This window comes from Schistocerca piceifrons, chromosome 5, assembly GCF_021461385.2.
Source record: "Schistocerca piceifrons isolate TAMUIC-IGC-003096 chromosome 5, iqSchPice1.1, whole genome shotgun sequence".
In the NCBI taxonomy this organism is placed as follows: Eukaryota; Metazoa; Arthropoda; class Insecta; order Orthoptera; family Acrididae; genus Schistocerca; species Schistocerca piceifrons.
The window spans coordinates 459,645,919-459,668,518 of NC_060142.1; the positions used below are offsets into that span (position 1 = coordinate 459,645,919).

Below are 22,600 nucleotides of genomic sequence, written 5' to 3' on the forward strand. Positions count from 1 at the left end.
TCCTGCGAACCTTGCAGAACTAGCACTCCTGAAAGAAAGGATATAGCGGAGACATGGCTTAGCCACAGCCTGGGGGATGTTTCCAGAATGAGATTTTTTCACTCTGCAGCGGAGTGTGCGCAGATATGAAACTTCCTGACAGATTAAAACTGTGTGCCCGACCGAGACTCGAACTCGGGACCTTTGCCTTTCGCGGGCAAGTGCTCTACCAACTGAGCTACCGAAGCACGACTCACGCCCGGTACTCACAGCTTTACTTCTGCCAGTATCTCGTCTCCTATCTTCCAAACTTTACAGAAGCTCTCCTGCGAACCTTGCAGAACTAGCACTCCTGAAAGAAAGGATATAGCGGAGACATGGCTTAGCCACAGCCTGGGGGATGTTTCCAGAATGAGATTTTTTCACTCTGCAGCGGAGTGTGCGCTGATATGAAACTTCCTGACAGATTAAAACTGTGTGCCCGACCGAGACTCGAACTCGGGACCTTTGCCTTTCGCGGGCAAGTGCTCTACCAACTGAGCTAACGAAGCACGACTCACGCCCGGTACTCACAGCTTTACTTCTGCCAGTACCTCGTCTCCTACCTTCCAAACTTTACAGAAGCTCTCCTGCGAACCTTGCAGAACTAGCACTCCTGAAAGAAAGGATATAGCGGAGACATGGCTTAGCCACAGCCTGGGGGATGTTTCCAGAATGAGATTTTTTCACTCTGCAGCGGAGTGTGCGCTGATATGAAACTTCCTGACAGATTAAAACTGTGTGCCCGACCGAGACTCGAACTCGGGACCTTTGCCTTTCGCGGGCAAGTGCTCTACGAACTGAGCTAACGAAGCACGACTCACGCCCGGTACTCACAGCTTTACTTCTGCCAGTATCTCGTCTCCTACCTTCCAAACTTTACAGAAGCTCTCCTGCGAACCTTGCAGAACTAGCACTCCTGAAAGAAAGGATATAGCGGAGACATGGCTTAGCCACAGCCTGGGGGATGTTTCCAGAATGAGATTTTTTCACTCTGCAGCGGAGTGTGCGCTGATATGAAACTTCCTGACAGATTAAAACTGTGTGCCCGACCGAGACTCGAACTCGGGACCTTTGCCTTTCGCGGGCAAGTGCTCTACCAACTGAGCTAACGAAGCACGACTCACGCCCGGTACTCACAGCTTTACTTCTGCCAGTATCTCGTCTCCTACCTTCCAAACTTTACAGAAGCTCTCCTGCGAACCTTGCAGAACTAGCACTCCTGAAAGAAAGGATATAGCGGAGACATGGCTTAGCCACAGCCTGGGGGATGTTTCCAGAATGAGATTTTTTCACTCTGCAGCGGAGTGTGCGCTGATATGAAACTTCCTGACAGATTAAAACTGTGTGCCCGACCGAGACTCGAACTCGGGACCTTTGCCTTTCGCGGGCAAGTGCTCTACCAACTGAGCTAACGAAGCACGACTCACGCCCGGTACTCACAGCTTTACTTCTGCCAGTATCTCGTCTCCTACCTTCCAAACTTTACAGAAGCTCTCCTGCGAACCTTGCAGAACTAGCACTCCTGAAAGAAAGGATATAGCGGAGACATGGCTTAGCCACAGCCTGGGGGATGTTTCCAGAATGAGATTTTTTCACTCTGCAGCGGAGTGTGCGCAGATATGAAACTTCCTGACAGATTAAAACTGTGTGCCCGACCGAGACTCGAACTCGGGACCTTTGCCTTTCGCGGGCAAGTGCTCTACCAACTGAGCTACCGAAGCACGACTCACGCCCGGTACTCACAGCTTTACTTCTGCCAGTATCTCGTCTCCTATCTTCCAAACTTTACAGAAGCTCTCCTGCGAACCTTGCAGAACTAGCACTCCTGAAAGAAAGGATATAGCGGAGACATGGCTTAGCCACAGCCTGGGGGATGTTTCCAGAATGAGATTTTTTCACTCTGCAGCGGAGTGTGCGCTGATATGAAACTTCCTGACAGATTAAAACTGTGTGCCCGACCGAGACTCGAACTCGGGACCTTTGCCTTTCGCGGGCAAGTGCTCTACCAACTGAGCTAACGAAGCACGACTCACGCCCGGTACTCACAGCTTTACTTCTGCCAGTACCTCGTCTCCTACCTTCCAAACTTTACAGAAGCTCTCCTGCGAACCTTGCAGAACTAGCACTCCTGAAAGAAAGGATATAGCGGAGACATGGCTTAGCCACAGCCTGGGGGATGTTTCCAGAATGAGATTTTTTCACTCTGCAGCGGAGTGTGCGCTGATATGAAACTTCCTGACAGATTAAAACTGTGTGCCCGACCGAGACTCGAACTCGGGACCTTTGCCTTTCGCGGGCAAGTGCTCTACCAACTGAGCTACCGAAGCACGACTCATCATTTAACTTTGTTCAAAATAGATCGTAAACCGAAAAACCACGGCGCACCACGAAGGAATTATCCGAATGGGACAGAAATCGGTAGGTCTGACGTACAAGTGAAGAAAAACAAGTGATTACAGTTTCAGTAAAATTGGATGATTTATTTAAGAGTAAGAGCTTCACAAATTGAGCAAGTCCTTAACGCATTGGTCCACCTCTGGCGCTTATGCAAGTAGTTATTCGGCTTGGTGTTGATTTACAGAGTTGTGGATTGTCCTCCTGAGGTACATCGTGCCAAATTCTGTCCAACTGGCACGTTAGATGGTCAGAATCCCGTGATAGTTGAAGTACTTTGGCCATAATACTCAAACGTTCAACGGTGATGATCGCACTGTGATCTGTCGTTTTCGACCCCCAGAAGGCGTGGGAATCAACGTCTCGGGGAAAGGGGTGGTTTCATTTATGCCCTGAGGCCTTTAAGTGTCGATTTTCCGCAGTGGTGTGTCTGAAATGTTTTCCTCGGCCAACTATAAGATTTCAAGGCTGGGTGTCGCGGTTCTGACCTCCATTACAGAGACGTCAAAGGATGGGGTGAAAGGTGGGTAAGAGGGGATGTGGCAACCTTCTCATCATGTGACACGTCCACGGCGGCGTTTTGGAGAATTATGGTGAAATTTGTTGCCAATGTGATATCAAATGGTTCAAATGGCTCTGAGCACTATGGGACTTAACATCTGAGGTCACCAGTCCCCTAGAACTTAGAACCACTTAAACCTAACTAACCTAAGGACAGCACACACATCCATGTCCGCGGCAGGATTCGAAACTGTGACCGTAGCGGTCACGTGGTTCCAGACTGAAGCACCTAGAACCACTCGGCCACACCGGTCGGCCAATGTGGCATCAGTAATCCACCTTACAACAGAGGTGAAAATCTGAGCTGTGGCCTTTTTTTCACATGTGTCGACACTTTGCTGTCTGAAGCGTAACCGCCCCCAAGGATGACGTCGCAGGGCGCCGCACTTTTACACCATTACAGGGGAATGTAGCTTTGAGCGAAATTTCCAACTTCAGCGCCGCAATGTGGTTTAGAAAAAGTGATCCTTTAATTCTCTTGCGCAGTTTGTGTACCATATGGGTACCCAGTTTTATAGGAATGATGTTCAGACTGAGCGCTGCGCATTTTGCGTTGTTAATGGTGTTAGCGTCATGAGTTGCCGTTAGGCGTCTGTACTGATACGGCGGCCTAGGACTGAAGCACAAGTATGAGTGTGCATTACGGTTGTTGACAGCCAACGTGAGTCTGGGCAATATGAGCCGGGCTTTGCTCGTAAAGCTACTTCATCCAAATAACAGAAACAGTAGTGCTGTTCTTCGCAAGTATTGACGCACTGAAGGAACCCGCAGGGGTCCTAATTGCGCACTGTGGTTGAAGAAGATGATTCGGAAGTTAGAATTGGCTGGCAATTTTGGAATTGCTCCTGGGAGAGGATGACGGTCAATTGCGCTACAAATTTTTGAAGAAGTTTGTTTTGCAATGGCTGAAAATGCAACACAAAACGTGCGATATTCAAGCAGTGCGCGACCTCTGTCACGATAGCTGAACACTGCATGGTCCACCGGTCGAAGAGTGTTGCGAACAATTGTGAAGTGGTGTCCATACAAATTTCCAGCTTGTTGTGGATGCAGATGGTCGTCACATTGAGGAATACTTGTGACCTGGAACGTAAACATGGTACGCAATTAACAAATGTTACCCTCTTAGGTGGAAATTAAAATCTTTGTCTTTCAATAGCGAATTCATTACTTCTCTTCCGCATGACCTTACAAATATTTCCACAAAGTTGCATTGCCCTATAATCACTCGTTTTTTCATGGGGACCCACTCAATTTTCAGAATACGCTACAAGTTTGTTCAAAGAGAGGGCTTTCATTTTACTGGGAATTTTGAGTGGTGACGTTGAAATGTTATGATTAATTTACCAATATGCAGTGCAATGAATGTTACGTGGTGGACAGAAATATTTACTCCATGTAAAATATGTTTGCTCTTTGACTTGAAACATTTACAGCAGGATGAGTTTCGTACAGTACATAGTCAGATAAACACACTGGGCCACAGAAAGAGTTTTAAACACTTATCCGTTGTGCATCATCGGGGATGTTGGGTATTAGGCCCCCGTTTGATGAACGTTTCACCTGAGCCACAATCATTTTATTGATGGAACGCTCAAGAACTGGAGGTTCGAACCATCATTAGTTAAATCCCAGTGTCGGCAGCTCCATTTAATAAGATAAACTCCACAGAATTTTTTGTCAACAGCTGCAGTGCTGTACTGAAACTTTTATTGATACTCATAGGAACTTCATAGGCAATTAATTTCTTCACCGCAAAAGTCTCGTGTAGAGCTGAAAATGAACAGCACTGTCCTTATCACCTTATCGTTTATCACCTATAGCCTAGACTGCTGTTTATAAGTCAGTACTAATATTTCATTTAAATTTGTGTAGATACAACAACATATAACAGCTAGTTTTCCACTTATACCCGGAGTTCACGGTGGGCCACCACTTTGCTGCACAAACGAACAACAAATTACATATTTCATTCATGAAACTATATCCACTGTTCCAGTAATATCCATTTCAGTTGCGAATCACCAGTATGATGCACAGGTGATAAAAAAACAACGAATACAAAATTTTAGTGTTTAAGGAGACTAAAAAACAATTCCATTACGTTTCCCCGTTAGGGGGTCCATGAATGTTTTAGACGCCAGTCACGTTCAGAAACGGTGATCAGACTACCGTGTGACAATTATTGTTCCAGAAGCCGACCGCTGTAGCTGAGCGGTTCTAGGCGCTTCAGTCAGGAGCCACGCGGCTGCTACGGTCGCAGGTTCGAATCCTGCCTCGGGCATGGATGTGTGTGATGTCCTTAGGTTAGTTAGGTTTACGTAGTTCTAAGTCTAGGGTACTTACGACCTCAGATTTAAGTCCCATAGTGCTCAGAGCCATTTGGACCACTTGAAGAAAGAGAGAGAGAGAGAGAGAGAGAGAGAGAAAGCCAAGTTTCTCACTTGGCACCAAACTGATATGAAAACAAGTGAACATCCACAGTGACTGGACACTCAGCAGCAGTATAAACACTGTGTTTTGCGAAGTGAGAAAGCGTAACTTGCGAGTGAAATTCCACAAAAACATGTATTGTGTTTGTGTGTGCATTTTCACAACAGAAGAAAGGCAGATGACAATGGATGTTTCTAAACTAACTGCAAGTAACCGCAAACTGTAGCAGCAAATTTTTTTCATGCAACAAAATTTCGCTTATCGGTGAAGTGATTTGTCAATTCTTCATCCAAACTCACAGTAACATAATTTAATGGCAGATGAATAGCTGCCAATATAGCTACAGTAATGAAAATGGGATCCTACGAAACCCGCAATATAGAAAAATGTAGGTAATAAGGACAGACAAACAGTGTTTTTAGGCCTAATTACATTAGAATTATTATTAGTTAAAATACGTTTACGTTTTACAAAATTGATTAAAAGTACACACTGAGGATGGCAAAAATATAATGAAACATGTTTGGGCTTTTATATTAAAAAACAGTAGTTTCCGTTATAGTCACACCCGAAATACTATAAATTTTATCTGTTAACATGACGGCTGCCAGAGCTTTAAATAATGACTAATAAAAGAACTCTACTGGTATCAGAAATTGATGTGCCTTTGTGTCAGTAGCTTCTGAAAGAGTACGTCTGGCATGCAGAATTGTAGGGAAGTGGTACTTAGACCACCTGAAATTCAGTGAAAAAGAAATTAGAAGCATTAGAGGTGTTATACTATTGAACGATTTGAAAACTAAGTGAATGTGTTAAGTACGAGTTGGAGAAATAATGAAAAAGGAAAGGTGAGGAAAGAAGTCTGTGGATGAACCTAATCAGACGGTACAAGTTTGTGCGTCATTTGCTACGGCTTCCATGAATATTTAACTTGGCGGTGGGAGGGGCAATAGGAGGGAAAAATAGGAGAGGCAGATCAATAATTCAGTATTCTTGATACGTGATTCCTTAGTCGTACCACACTTGCACAGCGTATCTTAAATACCATAAAAGAGGAAGCGGGATGGAATCACGACAGGTAGTCACACTTTATAACTAAGACACTTTATTGGCATTACGCCTTAAAAAAATAATTTGAGAATTACAAATTGTGGACGAGCCACTAGATAAAACTTTGCAAATACAATTAGAAACCCAACGTACTCAGTACTCTAAAAAACAATTCAAAATTAAGAAAAGGGGGTTACTGACAAACCTGAGAACTTCAAACTCCCATATAGGACTTCCCTCAAAATAGATATAATGAAACAATTACAGGTGAAGGGTGACTTAATAACAGTTGAGCACTAGTGCCAAACTAAGATGCATTACATAACATGATAGAATCACTTAATTAAAAAGCTACAAGAGAGACACTGATCTTAAAAAAATAAATGTTTACTTAATCAGACGTGTTAGTAAAAATTACTAGAAAAAGCTGCACAAGGAACTCAGGAGATGCTATGCAGTTTAAGGTTAGCCGGTTGCCAGTCCGTAATATTTAAGAAACAGGTTACATACAAAGTATGTATGTACCAGCTTAACCCGCCTTGACGGAAGGAAGATAAATACTAAACTTTGGAAGGGGAAACGTGACCAACTTCGGTAGCGGCCAGGTTCTTAAACACTGCCAGGCCTAGACCTCGGATGACATTTCACTCCTCGCGCCAAGGCGCTGGCACAATTAAAAGTTTCTGCCCGAATCACAAAGACATTCCAATAACTCTGAAACATAGAAACACTGGGCAGAACCTTTGACTCACACCTGGACAACTGTAGTAATAGAGGACAGGCTTTAAAAACAGCAACATAAAATCATTTGATTGCAAGAGACACAAAAATCTTCTGAGAAAATTTTCAAATAACGGCCACCATTTAACTAGGCCAAGGAAGTCTCCCATAATAATAATAATAAAGTTTGAAATCTCTGAGTGCGTCGGTGAACAAGCAATTACGACGACTTACTCCATATGAGGTACACAATACGAGGGAGCGGGTTCCACAGTTCACCTCTTCCCTTCGGATTTTGTTCCCAGCGAAGTCACAGAACTTGCATCTCCAAGCTGCCCATGTCGACACAACGCCCGACCAATTTCACACCACAACGTGTAACGGTCATCACACTCTTTCAGCAGCCACTGGCACTCGTCTCCCCCGTCGAAGGCTAACAACCAACTCGCTTCGCCTGCGAAGCCGCAAGATAAGACACGCGAAGAGCAAATTTAGCGTACCTCAACCACAGTCGATCTCATTGATACATGAACAAAATAAGACTGGCTCCAGCTCGCCACGCCTCAGTTATAATACATGATGCAGAATGTTGCATGTGACTGTTACGTAGAGATGAAAAATTAGCACAAAACAGGAAGATGAAGCACAACATCGAAATAGTCGGAAGAATACCAACTTTAAAATGCAATAGGATCTGTCTTTAGGGTATTTGAAATGTGTATTGGAATTTTATTTAATAATCCATACCGTCCCTTTTTTCTGCCTTCGGATTGTTAGCGCGTCTGGCAGTGAAGAGATAATTTCTCTGAAGCAAGTGTAACGTTGCGGCAACAGGTCGTAAAGTTAGACAGACTTCTCGGCGAGTGGCCAACTCCTCGCTTCCATCTCCGTGCCTGGTTTCTTACTTTGTGGACTAAGTTTAGCCCAAGGGGAGAAGGGTCTCTCGCTAACAGCCCCTTCAGACTGCGGGGAAGGCGATGGCAGGAATAGAGCGCCACCCTGCACCCTGCAACCCTGGCCTGCTCTTACCGGCCTCAACGTCACCGCCCAACGATCGCCTCACGGTTAAAGCCGAAACTTAAAAAAGATTTCTTACATGCAGCCTACGACAGCGAAGCCGAGAGCTGCACATCCCATACTGTGCCACATATTTGTTCGGCATTGTGTTTGTTGGCTTCGCTGCCATCGATCATACATCTGCTAACTGTACTGGCTTTACTGAATAAACGATCCTGTCACTGTAGATTCGAGGCGTTAGAAACGGCAGTTTCTCTGACTTGTGCCACTCCTTAATTGAGAATTTTCTCTCATGTTAAGCCACAATTTAGTAACTGTAACAAGACGTTCCTAGACATACTCAGTAAGTACTCCGCGCGAGGAACGCTGACGGACTCTACAGTTACCTGTGGTTCATCTTTTTCACGCTTAGAGGACGTAATTTTGCATTCAACTTGAATGTACTATCCAGTGCAACTTTTTTACGCTTTTATTAAATGTAAAAATTATTTTAACCCTTTAGGTCTACATACACTCCATACTCCTCGAACCATGTAAGAGCGTGTGATGCAAGGTATATCTGGTAACGCTAACTGATCCCCTCTTCCTCTTCCATTGGGAAGCGGCGCGTAGCAAAAAATGATTGTCGGTAAGTCATTTCGCGAGATATACGTGTGAGGAAGTAATATGTCGCCCTACTCTTCCCACGAAGCACTATCTCGAAATTTCAATAGTAAAGCTCTCCGTGATGCTCATCGCCTCTATTGTAACTCTGCCATTCGAGTTTGTTTAGTTTCTTTGTTAATCCTCACGTGCCGGGTAAACGATGCCGTGACGAAACGCGGCGCTCTCCGCTGGATCTTCTCTGCCTCTTCGATTAGTCCTACCTGGTAAGGATTCCAGACAGATGAAGAATATTCAAGAATCGGCCGAACAATGGAATTGTAAGCCACTTCCTTCGTGAAAGAGTTATATTTCCTTTCGATTTTTCCTATGAATCTCAGTCTGGCATCTGGTTTTCCTGCTATTTGTGTTATGTGGTCGCTTTAGATAGCTACTCCTAGATATTTTACGGCACATACTGCTTCTAGCAGTTTGTCATCAACAGTGGCTGTGCAGTAGTGGATATCTTTTCCTATGTATGTGCAGTACGCTGCGTTTATTTGCGTTCAGAGTCAACAGTCAGAGCCTGCACCATTCATCAGTACTCTGTAGGACATTCTGGAAGTCGATACTGTCTTCTGGCGTTACTGCTTTCTTATAGACAACCGTATCATCTGTAAACAGTCTTCAGGAGCTTCCGACGATTTATACTATACCATTTATATGCATTGTAAACAATAACTGTCCCACCAAACTTCCTTCGGTTACTCTAGATATTACCTTTACATCTGTCGATTTTGTTACGTTAAGAGCGAAGTGTTGAGTCCCGTCTGCAAGGCAGTCTTGAAGCCAGTAACAAATCCGGTCCGATACTCGGTAAGATCGTATTTTTCCACTAAATGGTCCTGAAGTCCAGGATCATGGCATGAGCGCCGATATGTACAGTTTTATGGATCTCGTGGAGGAACAGAGCGAGATGAGTTTCGCAAGATCTCTGTTTATGGTATCCATGTTGATTTTTTTATAGAGGCAATTCTTGAGTATAACATGGTTCAAATGGCTCTGAGCACTATGGGACTCAACTGCTGAGGTCATTAGTCCCCTAGAACTTAGAACTACTTAAACCTAACTAACCTAAGGACATCACACACATCCATGCCCGAGGCAGGATTCGAACCTGCGACCGTAGCGGTCAAGCGGTTCCAGACTGCAGCGCCAGAACCGCGCGGCCACTTCGGCCGGCTTGAGTATAAAATATGTTCTATAATTTTACAATAGATCGACGTCAACAATATAGCTTTATAATTATGACCATCTGTCCTACGACCCTTCTTGAAAACGGGAATGGCCTGTGCTTTTTTTCCAGTCGCTAGGTACCCTTCTTTGCTCCAGCGAACTACGATAAACTGCTGCTACAAGGAGATTAAGTTCTTTCGCATAATCTTTGTAGTCATTCAATAATTAAAGAGACAAATTGGTCTGGGAAAAAGACTGTTAGCAGTGCAAGTTTTGTACTTTTATGGCTTTAATTTGGCATCACTGGGATGAACCCTGATCAGCAACCGAGCGAGGTGGCGCAGTGGTTAGCACACTGGACTCGCATTCGGGAGGACGACGGTTCAATCCCGTCTCCGGCCATCCTGATTTAGGTTTTCCGTGATTTCCCTAAATCGCTTCAGGCAAATGCCGGGATGGTTCCTTTGAAAGGGCACGGCCGATTTCCTTCCCCATCCTTCCCTAACCCGAGCTTGCGCTCCGTCTCTAATGACCTCGTTGTCGACGGGACGTTAAACACTAATCTCCTCCTCCTCCTGATCAGCTGATGTTTATAACTTCAAAAATACATTTCAAGATGTCGAGTCCTCTTGAAACGTCCACATTAGTTGAACAACGTTCTGTATTTTTTTTTTCTGAAAGCGAGAAACCAGTGTATATATACTGTAGAATGTCTTAAGTCTATGGTGAAGATTGTACGAATCGTGCAAATTTTTACGAGTAGAGCAGTTCGAAAATGGTCGCGACTCAGTGACTGGCGAATACCGTTCCGACCGACCAGTTGCAGTTTCAGTTCCCTCACTTGAAAGTCTAAATGATGACATTATTCGTGCTGACCGCCTTCTGACTGTGTAAATGATAGTTCATAAGGTTCAGGTTAGTACTGGTACAGTTCATAACATTATCTGTAACAAGCTGAAGTACCGCAAAACATGCAAGATAGTTCCTAAAGGAGTTGACGCGGCTACACAAGGAAACAAGGTTAAGGAACGTTATGAAAGAGAAGGTGAGCACTTCCACAACAAAATTTCTTACTTGTGATGAAACTTGGGTTCACTATTATGAGCCAGAATCTAAAAGACAAAGCATGGAGTGGAAGCACACCAGCTCACCTGTCAAGAAAAAACTCAAAACCCAAGCAGTCACAAGAAAAGACATATTGATGGTGTTGTGGGATACTGAAGGTCCAGTTTTTTGTGATTATCTCGAAGAGCAGCGTATAATGAACAGCCAATACTACTCGGATTTGCTTTTTAAACAAGGTAAAGTCAGCCATGAGAGAGAGTCGTCGCGGATCTCAGAGGAGAGGTGTGATTCTCCAGCAAGACAACGCACGTCCTCATATTGCTCAACTAACCCGTGAATCCATCGACAAAATGGGCTGGGAAGTACTGCCTCATCCCCCTTACAGTCCTAATTTGGCAGCTAGTGATATCCATTTGTTTGGTGCACTGAAGGAGGCATTGCGTGGGAAGAGGTTCCAGGACAACGAGGACGTGAAAAAGTTTGTGGGCAATAGGTTCAAACAGCAAGGTAAAAAGCTCTTTGCAGCCGGAATAAAAAATCTTGTAGCCCGTTGGAACAAGTGCATAAATGTTCAAGGGGATTATGTTGAAAAGTAGAAAAGTATTGTTTCATAAAAATAAGCGCTTTTTTTCTCCAGACCAATTGACCTCTCTAATTATTGAATGACCCTCGTAATTTGGAGGCTTAGAATTTGTTAGGACATAAATCCTCTTAAGCATGTCATAATTTTAATGTACAGAATTGTACAGTTTCGTACCCCCGTTTTTCTCAAGTGTTATTCAGCACATAACTTTTAAATCTACGTTACTTGTACTTTTGTTATCCTTTGAGGTTGCTCCTCTGCAGTACAATGTACGTTTTATACACTGTCTATACCTAGACTGTACAAGTGCAAGCTTTGTTTTTATCTTCTATTATATACAATATTCATGTATCTCTCATATTTAGGGCAGTTTTCAGAACCACTTGACAATAGTCAGATTAATGTACAGGCTGAAACCAATAGCTTGCTCAATAAACTTTTCAACACCACCTGGAGTGATTTTCTTTAAATAGTTTATTTAGTTAATTCGTAGCATTATAATTTTTTTTAAATTGTGATATTACTTTTCTCTCATATGTATTTAAACCAACTGTGTACAAATCAGTTTAAATAAAATTTCTATCAATTTTAGAATGGGTGCTAGAAACTTTCAAAGTTTTAAGAGTGAATGCAACATGCTATACACATTCAGCTGCGTTCAGGTGAGTGTTCTGAGGCGAAATGTTCATTTAAATGAGTTGTTCAAACGAATGCCCATTTTCCTGAATGCACAACTGCACGCGTGTTCTACACAACTTGTACCGAGATGTGAAGTAGTTGGTGTCACGGAGCGAGAGAATTCCTCGAAGCGCTGTTTGAAGTCATCTGGGGTTGGTGGATCGGTGCCATAAACAGGCTTATATTTTTCTCACAAACAGAAATCTACTTATGTTAAATCGAGCGGACGTTCTTGAGAGCCACGGCGGCCTTCAAACAGCTCGTTGAGGAATATCGTAGCTCCTTGTCGTCGAAATTTTTTTTAGTCACGATTGTACATGAGCAAATTTTATATGATAAAATTTCTTACAATATTCATTCAGATCTCGATTACCTCCAGTTAGATTCAGTGACAAACCGCTAGTTACTAATGTAAAACAAAACAAAAAAAAAAGATTTGTTCCGTCACGTAATTGTAAGTGCAGTATAGTTACAACATGATTTGTTAAAACGATTAATAATCTCATTTAGCGTCTTTTATGTAAAGCGGATAGCTGTGAGGAACAGTGTGCAGGATATTAAGTGGAATGAGCACAGTACGTCATTAAATTCATAAATAAAGTAGTTGCCGACTGGATATTTCGGTTATAAAATAGTTATGCACGTCGTATCGGAATACTGCTCACGTTTGTGAAACCATGTTAGAGATACCAGCAGCGGAAATAGAGCAGATGCAAGGAACGACAGCAAGAATTATCACTTTTTTCTGGTTTATCGGTTTGTTTTAAGCTGAATGTCAGCTGCAGTTTGCTCTGTCGACATCTGGGTCATTAAAGAAGGAATTCTACCATCGTTGGACATGGCCTTGGGCAGCATTTTTCATGGAAGGGTGCCAATATTCGTCCACGTTGATGTAAGGAAGTCACAGTAGGATTGAGGAATGTGAACATAATCAGATATTTCCTTAATGTGTGACCATTGTAGGCTTGTTCGACAGAAATACTGAAAATACCGTACATCTGAAATGTTAAGTAAGGCGACCAATATTTTGGGAATGTTTGTTTCGAAAAAAAATTCAAGGAGGAAATCAACAAGTATTTTTAACACCTCCCATATCGCTTCCACAGAATCCACTAAGAGAAACGAAACTGGCATATCGCAGTGAACAATATAAGGATTCTTTCCTCTGTCCTCATCTTTATGGAGAGATAGAAAATTTATATTTATTTATTTAGTCATTCTATGTGTGTGATTTAAGACCATAGTGAAGAGCATAACACATCCAGAACTTATATAAAAATTACTAAATTTCATAATTGATATAAAAAGGCTGTAATATAGTATTATAGATACAACAACAAAATTTACGTTATTTTGAAAACCATAATAGTGTGCAGTAAGACAGAAACTGGAGAAAGCTGGATCAGGGAAACAACCAGTTATTCTCTTTAGATGTAAAAGTTTTTCCACTTTATAATAAATGTAAGTGAATTATTATTATCATGACAGAAAAGCGATCTAAAGTAGGGTCTACTCGGATATGATGTTACCTTTCATTCACCTACTTGCATTCCTCTAAATAAAGCAAGAGATAGTAAAATATAAAATACACTCTGACACCCACTTTAAAGCGGTTTATGGGGTATTGTGTTTTTAGACAGCGTAGACTGACTTTGTATATCGGTAGGAAAAACGAATCAAAGCAAGGAAAGGTGGATGCAAATAAAATTCATTTTGGCATTAGGGCGCGCCATTCTATAAACAATATACGACCACAACATTAGTTTACGGTCAACGCAGAATATGTCACTGTTGTTAGACGATTACATTTAAGGCGCTTCAGCAGTTCTGTTGGATGCTCCTCCCAATTGAATTTTAAGTTGTAATGTCAAGATTTGTTACTGTCAACCTCTTCTATCTATATGTCCTTATATTTTAGAGATGTACTGGAAGAGAACCTCTTATACATTTTGAACTGCACGTAGGGTATGTCTTTTGAGAGTTTAGTGATAAAAATTGGCTGTGAACCATTTACTAATGTCTATGAAAATTTAATCGACTGAGCTTTCTAAAACTATGCTTGATGCGCTATTTATTGCAATATTTGTATCATCTGCTCACAAAACGAACTGGTAATATTACTAGTAAATGTCGTTAATATACACAAGAAAACGTAAGGGCACTAAGATGGAACCTTATCGGACACCACATGTTATTAGGTTTCCGCTCAGTTCCAAATTCCCCGACAATAGTGCTGCTTGGGTTAGTGATTGACAATGCAGTAATAAGTTAGGTGGTGTGAGATGTGTTGGAACTATTGTAAAGTTTTCGTATTTTTCCTGCCGTTGTAAATAATTCACGTTCACTGTACTGGGACGAAGAGAAATGAGCGCGCCGCATGAGAACTGAATAATATCCTTGACTCTGTGTTTAAGTTTATCTGTGGTTCGCTTACTCGCCTCTCTGTTGTCTAGCGATGGGGCATTCTTATTTAGGCACAGTAACGAGCACTTTGAGAAGGCGGTTTGATATTTGTGAATCTGGGAGATATTATCCGGACTACTTTATTACGGAAATGAAAGCCTGTTTCTAAATGTATCTTATTAATTCTCTTGACAGCGAAGATTTTTTGGAGGAAATTGTCAAGGTAACCAACGCATGCACAAAAATGAAACGTTCGTTTGTCAGAACTATTAATTAAAGGAAATCTTTGTCCCTCAGAAAACTAATAACATTAATGATTAGTATTAATTTGAGTTCTTTGTTTTCATTATGTTACAAATAATGCAATTGGTTGCAACGTCTGTAATTTCTGTATTGAGAAAATTTCGTAATTGTTAGGGTCTTCTTATGTTATACAATCCTTTCCGAAAACAGGCAGGTCTTAATTTTTCAAGAACGTCTTTCTTTGAACTGAAATATCCTTCATCATTCTTAATAAAGTTTTTAACATGTCGTGTGTGCATTGCACCTCACGCTACACGAAGCCAGAGATTGTTTCTGACAAGCAAAAAACAAACATTTTAGTGGTTAGTTTATTCTTTAGCTGCTGCGTCTCCTGAGTTCTATTTGTTTTCAAGAACGTCAGTAGACCAGTCACAAAACAGCATGTCGAGTGTGAGATAAGTTACTTTTATTTCGCGACGGATCTCACGTACATTCAGTGAGGAAACAGTTCGTAGTCAAAATTATCAGGTAGTGTGCTAAGCAAGCAAATTAATTTACATTGTTGGTAATTTCAGATATTTTTCTTCTGAGTATAATAGTATTTTATTTTTCTGGACATTTCAATCAGAAACTGTATTTCACGTCACCCAGTTTTCATAATATACTGACTAAAATGGATACGCGACCATCAGTGCTGGACCGTGGCACAGTGGGAGAGCGTTGCATGGTTTGATACCTCCTCCATCATGCCAATGGGAGGGTGCGAATCCGTCTTCTTCCAGGGGAGCAGCACCTTGATACCTGTACTGCATGACGGAGACGAGGTGCGGCGTCTCCATTGTCTTTTGGGAAACATTCACGTGGAAATCCATGGGTCCAGTGGAGCTCGTGCAAGACACCATGACGGCCAAGGAGTTCCGTAGATCCCTTCCCGACGGCAGTGGCATTTTTCATCAAGGTAACGCGCCATGTCCCAAGGCCAGGAGAGTGATGGAGTGATTCAAGGAAGACAGTGCCGAGTTCCAACAGATGAGCTGGCCTCGCCACATCTGAACCCGATCGAAAACATCTGGGAAGTGACAAAGTGGCGTCAGAGCTCATCACCCCCCTCCCCAGAATTTACAGAAGTTAGGTGACTTGTATATGCAGATATGGTGCCAACTCCCTCGAGAGACCTACCAGGGCCTCATTGCTTCCATGCCAGGACGCGTCACCGCTGTTATCCGTGCCACAGATGGACATACCGGCTATTGCAGGGTGGCGCACGAAATGTGTTACCATTTTGTTTTTGAATATAAACTTTATTGTCAATACAATATGAAAGGAACATATACTACAATGAAGAGCCGTCAATGAAGACTTGTTCTAATTCGGCATGTGCTCAGTATGTCCACCATTTCGTTTCCTAACTTCCTCCAAACGAACACTGAAGTTAGTGATTACGCTACGATACATGTCTTCCGTAATTTCACTGCAAGCTTGAAGAATAAGTCTTCTGAGCTCTATTAAATCACATAGACGTTTCGGGAAAATTTTTTCCTTTAGGTACCTTCAAAGAAAAAAGTCATATGGATTGAGGTCTGGACTATTGGAGAGCCAATTTTGTCCGTCATTGAAGCGACCTGCAAACCTGAGTGAAATGATCTGCATGTCGAAATGCTCGTGTAAAAACTCCGACACAGTGTTTGCATTTGTGGCCTTGCTCCATCTTGTATGAACCATTGCGTGTTGAAGGGCAAGGCAGTAGCAAGAAGCTGTGGAATGAAGCTATTGCGAAGCATGCTCAAATAACGCTCGCTGTTCACAGTTTCTTCAAAGAAAAAGGATCCATTAAGTCCGTGACTGGAAATTTCTGCCCACGCTGTAATCCTCGGAACATAATGTTGTCGTTCATGAAGCACTTGTGGGTTTTCAGTGGCCCAGAAGCGTACATTTTGTTTGTTAACCACACCGTCTAAATGAAAATGCGCCTCGTCTGGAAACCAAACGTTGTTGAGAGTATCTTGCCTATCCTCCGCCCACTGCGCAAACAGTAGTCTCTGCTGCTTGTGTTCTTCAGTGAGCTTCTGTGGACATGTCATCTTGTGCGGGTACATATGGAGGTCACTTTTAAGTATGCGTTGAACGGAGCGCGTGGATATTCCCAGTTGCACTGCTGCCTTTCTACACTATTATCCGGGGCTTGTCTGTACAGCAACTCGTACCGCTTCAATATTCTCCGGCGAACAAACAGGCTTAGGCCGAGGTCGCTTCTCTTCCAATACTGTTCCTTCCTGTACAAATTTATCATACAACCTGTGGATGATCTTCTTGCAAGGGACCCATCGTGTGTTAAACTGTTGTCGAAAACGCCTCTGAGTCACAACAAGGCTTTTCGTTTCATGAAAAAGTAACACAGTTGCCGATCGTTGCTGCTTACTAGTCTCCTAGCGGCAGTATCGTGAATTACACGTCATTTCGTAACTCATTTGTTTTCCCAAGCTCTGCTGGTACTGCTGTAGAGATCCCAGCGGGATATCTAATGTGCATCATAAATTGTGAAAGAAACAATTGATAACACATTTCGTGCGCCACCCTGTAGATAGGTGGTCATATGTTCTGGCTGATCATTGTATTTGCTTGATGTTTAATGACTTCCAAAACCGCCGTTAGTTCAGCCTTGTAAGTCGGTGAGGGTGTGAGACCCTGATCGGTCAGCGGTTAGCTCGGCTGCTTAAATGTGTGATGTGGGAGGCTCGGCTGAGGATGCGGCGAAAGGCGATCCGGCCTGGCGCCAGTCGCCTCCGCGGCGCCACACGTGAAACAGCTGGCGCCGACCTGCCGGGCCAGCGAGGGCCGCAGCCGGCCGGCGTTCAAGGCAACGAGCGGCGGCGGCGGCGGCGGCGGCGGCGGCGACAAGGCTCGCGTCCACACGGCGGGCCAGCCGCAGCGTCCACCATCTGGCCGCGGTACATTCAGGGGGACCGAGAGAAAGCAAATAAATCCCACCCAGGGGAGTCCGTGTGGGTCCAGGTACGACTCAGTGCTGGACTCGAACTGAAATTGGGATACGCATTCCGAAAGCAAACTATCATTCTCATATGTCCCCAGCAAATAAACCGGGGTACGAATAAATTGTACCCCTATGAAACAGTTTATGCTACAAGTATCTCATAAATAAGTTTTTGCTTCTTTTAAGAGTAACTAAAGCTGTCCCCAACTTTTCCCACACTCTCTTAAGCCGTCGGCACACGGACCGTGCATCCGAACGTTGAGCGTTGAACGTGCCGAGTTTCTGATGTCAGCGTGGAATACGAGGCCCACGAGAAAGACAGGCTGCGGCGCGTACGTCACGGAGGTAGTCCTGACCTCGCTCGCTCGCTCAGCTCAGCAGACAAAATGCATTTCTAAACTTGTTAACTCGCAGCTGGGCGTGTAAGTACTAACGAGAACTGCATCTTCCACTGCAATCTGCTATTATGAAGTCTTACTGATTAACAGTACAACAGCAAAATTTAATTTAAGATCACTACTCGACATAATTGGTATAACGGATGGTTTATAGCATTCAGTCTCTTCTGCTTAACAGTACTCATTACATGCTGGAAGTGGTACCTTATGCAACTGATAATCATTTTAGCATGATTTTATTTTATTGTACGCCAGTACAGCCGTAACAAATTATAAGTAGGCCCATGGACTTCCCATCGTTATAGGACTAATAACAGTAAGATTCCATAATAGCGGATTCCAGTAGAAGATTTAATTTTCGTTTGTACGGTGTAAGAGGTCCGAGCAGATGTAATTTCGATGTATTGCTCATGCGCTGCCTGCAATGTGCAAGGTATAAGAGAATCGCTGACCAGAGAGCAGTGTTGACTGAGTAGGAACTGTGTAGCTGTAGCAGTAAGTTGTTGCTAGTCTGCACTAGTCTGGAGTCTGCCCTGGTCTGGTATAGTGTATCGTGTTGGCTGGGCCGGTCGCGGTGCAGCGATGCCGGAGCCTGAGTATTATTGTATAAGGTATGCCTCGCTCATATCTAGTAATGTTATCTGAACTCCCATGTAAATGTTTTAAAAATGTCCTAATAATAATCTTTGTCATATAAAGTAATTCTTTTGCAAGCATTCATTTCAATTTAAAGAATTTAGTAATTTCTCCAATCCATGATCATTCCGATTGTTGCAAAAGAAAAATCAGTTGCTTCCTTTCATAAATGACCAATCTATCGGCCAGCATTGCACAGAGCTGTGCCGGAAAAATTCGACAATTTTATTGAGATAAGAATTTTTCCTTTTTTATTCAGAATGATCTTACAGGGCCATGACGCAGCACTGATGTCGTCCAAAATTTACCAGGTTACTGAATTTATTTTTATTACGAGGTTTAGGAATTCTTCTGTTTCGAGCTTACATTAAATGAGAAAAGAATTTTGTGGATACATTAAATGGGAAACAAATTTTGTGTGGAGGTTAAATGTGAATGAATTTCTGTAGGGAGGTTATAAATGGGAACCAATTTTGTTCAGAGGTTACACAAAAATTAGAATCATATTCATTATTATTATTTATACAATTTTGTGGGGAGGTTACAACGGACACGCCTAGTTACGAGTTAACATGTGTAGAAACGTAGTCTGTCTGCTGATTTGAGCAAAGCGAGCGAGCGCAGGACTACCTTCGTGACGTACGCGCCGCTGCCTGTCTTTCTCGTAGGCCTCGGTGGAACAGCACGTTCGGGAATCTTTCCGAGCGTGCAGAGCAGTATCTAGCATGTCAGATATCCTGAGCGTGCGTCTGAGCGCTGACCATTCAGATGGCACAACGTCACCTACGTCGCATGCACGCCATCTCCCTTCAGCATTGAGCTGTGAGGCGCCATATTGGCATTCAGTTCAAGCCTACACGTATATATGTCGTTTATGAGCACCAGCAAATTGCGAATCATTCGAAAACCTGTCGTTTACTGCGTGATTCGTTGCAATAAAATAATGAGAGACATCGCATTCGTGGCAAAACAATTATTGTAACTTCCGTATTATGAGAGTATACAATTTGAAGGTAGCGACGCACTCAGGGTCCACAAAAACACATTGTTCTCGGTACAATTTGTTATAATGAAATTACCGTTAATGACATAGCTACGATTAAAGCTTTTAGCAAGCGACAACATGTTATACGAGGACACTAAAACAAACTGTTGTCACTTTAGCGCAGTGAGCAGCGTTGATGATTCAAGACCAAGCACGTGACCTGGTAATTGTTCGCATTCCGCCAAGTCTAAATATTTTTTTCATAATATTCGCGTATATAATAGGTTGTGATGCTTTATTGTTAGTTTAATGTAAGTATATACTACAATATTTGATGTTATGTAAATATAAGTTGACCTTTTTTATGAGGAGTGAGTTTGTTCGTTTCGCTTAATCTACTGCTACTGTGCTACTTGTATAAAGATATTTTTGTTCCTTTTTCTTTTGAGTTTCGTGATTTACATGTTGTAAAGTTTCTACTACTGCGTAGGAACAGTGATCAAGTAAGAATGACTTTAGGGTTTCACTAAAACGTGAGGAAAATAAAATAGTGTTTATCTTATGTGGAGAACTATTGCAAATTCGTGTCCCACTGTTTGTAATGGAACTTTTATAAGCCTGTGTCCTTATTGATTGGACGTGGTACTTTCCTTTTTGTCTTAAAACATGTACATCGATATTGAAGTTTCTATTTGTGTATATTACATTTAGAACAACGTGACAAGGATATGAACAATGGAGGAAATGTGTGTTTTAATAGAGCTAACGTGGGAATTTTACACAGCCTGTTGAGTAAACAGTGTGATTTACGAACTAGTAACACCCAACTGCCGCTGGACTGCGGCGTTGCGGTCACGTATTACCACGTTGGGGTCCACGTATCGTAGGCACAAGGCGCATCGTTCCTGCGCGTTCAGCAGCACGTTGAACTTGGCATGCTCAACGCTAACGTTCGACAGCACGGTCCGTGTGCCGACGGCTTTAGGTGGTTTACCAGCGCGTCTATCTAATGCGTTAAAAGTCTTAGCCAGCCATGTATCGGAGACTACTATTGTAACCTCCCCACCGAAATTTAAAAGAAATGAAATGTCAATATTATATAGAAATGGGAGCCGAGTGTAACCTCCCCACAAAAATTTGAAAGAAAGAAACATGACAATATTTAATTATGAATGCTAATGGAAATTGCGCTAAGTGTAACTTTCCCACAATGGAATGTATTGACAACGACAATTAAACAAAAATTAGCAATCTGACTCAAATATAAATTCTTCACAAAATTTAAAGTCCGTTCAGTGACAAGAAAATTCAATTAAACCGAAATATCGGTCTTTGGCCCTGTGTAAAACAATCAGAGTTAAAGTCTTACCTCAGAATAAATAGATGTCACATTTCTGCTCTTGTTGTTGCGCACCGCTTGGAGGAACTGCATTGAAAATAATAATATTCTCTTTTTTTGTGATTCTAGTGAAATTTTTCTTCAAAAGAAGTGGAATGAAATGGGAAGTGCAACGAGATCTTTAGTTCAATAAAAAATTAAATTTTTGAAAAAATGCTTTTGAAATAAAAATTATTATTGGGGGACTTGTTGGAGAATAATTACAATAAATAAAATTTTTCATTATCTAATGATTATATTAATTAACAGTATACCTTATTCACCATCTTGACCAGTGTTGCCGACCGCCTACATCACACAACCGCACTGGGCTGCTACTACTGACCGACCGCTCTGCATGACGACTATTAGCGTACTGCACGCCACTGAACAGAGCTACTGCTCGCGACCACTACTGACAGAGTACTGCTCTGCATAGCGACAACTAGCGAACTGCTCGCAACACTCGCGCGGTCAAGCGCATACTCTCTGGTCACAGATGCTACAATGCCTCGCCATCGCTGCTATGTTACATACGTGTTTCATAACCCTCCACTGGGGGGGCAAAAATTTGGCAGCGATGGTGAGTCATTTGGACTTGCCAATCGCGGCAAAATTTTTAATTAACTAATAAACTTCTACAATTTACAGAATAATTAGATGTAGTACATAAAGTAAATGTTGTGCACACGCACTAAGTACAAGATATATCAGACAAAGACAAAATGTGAGTACAAAACATAGTAACAAATCAGAAAAATGTATATACAAATTATTTGACAGATAACAAAGTGCACAGGCACTGAAAAAATCCATTGGCATATTTAGAACAAATAAACAGACTGGCAAAAAATATTATGTTGACAAGTGACATGAGTGCACATGCACTGGAGTTGAGAACATATCAGTAAATGATGAAATGTATGTACAATTAGTAACAAATGGCATAAGTGCATTCGCATTAAAGTATTGAATATACAGAATAGTAGAAAACATATTGAAAAATGAGATAAGTGTACAGGCACTGAAGTTCAGTAGAAAACATATTAACACCTAACAGAAGTGCACATGCACTGTAGTTCAGAACATATCATAAAAATAAAAATGTATATACAATATAAAAGATAAGAGTGTACATATACTGTACTTCAGAACAAATCAAAAAAATGTCTTTAGCATTTTCGCAATAAATAAACATAATGACAAAAAATCATGTCCAAAGTGC

The 22,600-nt window shown here is 42.2% G+C and overlaps 1 protein-coding gene across 1 annotated transcript in view; it reads left to right on the forward strand.

Moving 5' to 3' along the window:
• LOC124799069 (protein escargot-like) overlaps positions 1 to 18,026 on the forward strand; it is a 54,124-nt gene extending 36,098 nt beyond the window's left edge. The window contains exon 5 of the mRNA XM_047262608.1: positions 17,793 to 18,026. Coding sequence (XP_047118564.1) covers positions 17,793 to 18,026 — 234 coding nt within the window. The remainder of the gene's footprint in view (positions 1 to 17,792) is intronic.
• Positions 18,027 to 22,600: the final 4,574 nt, after the last annotated feature.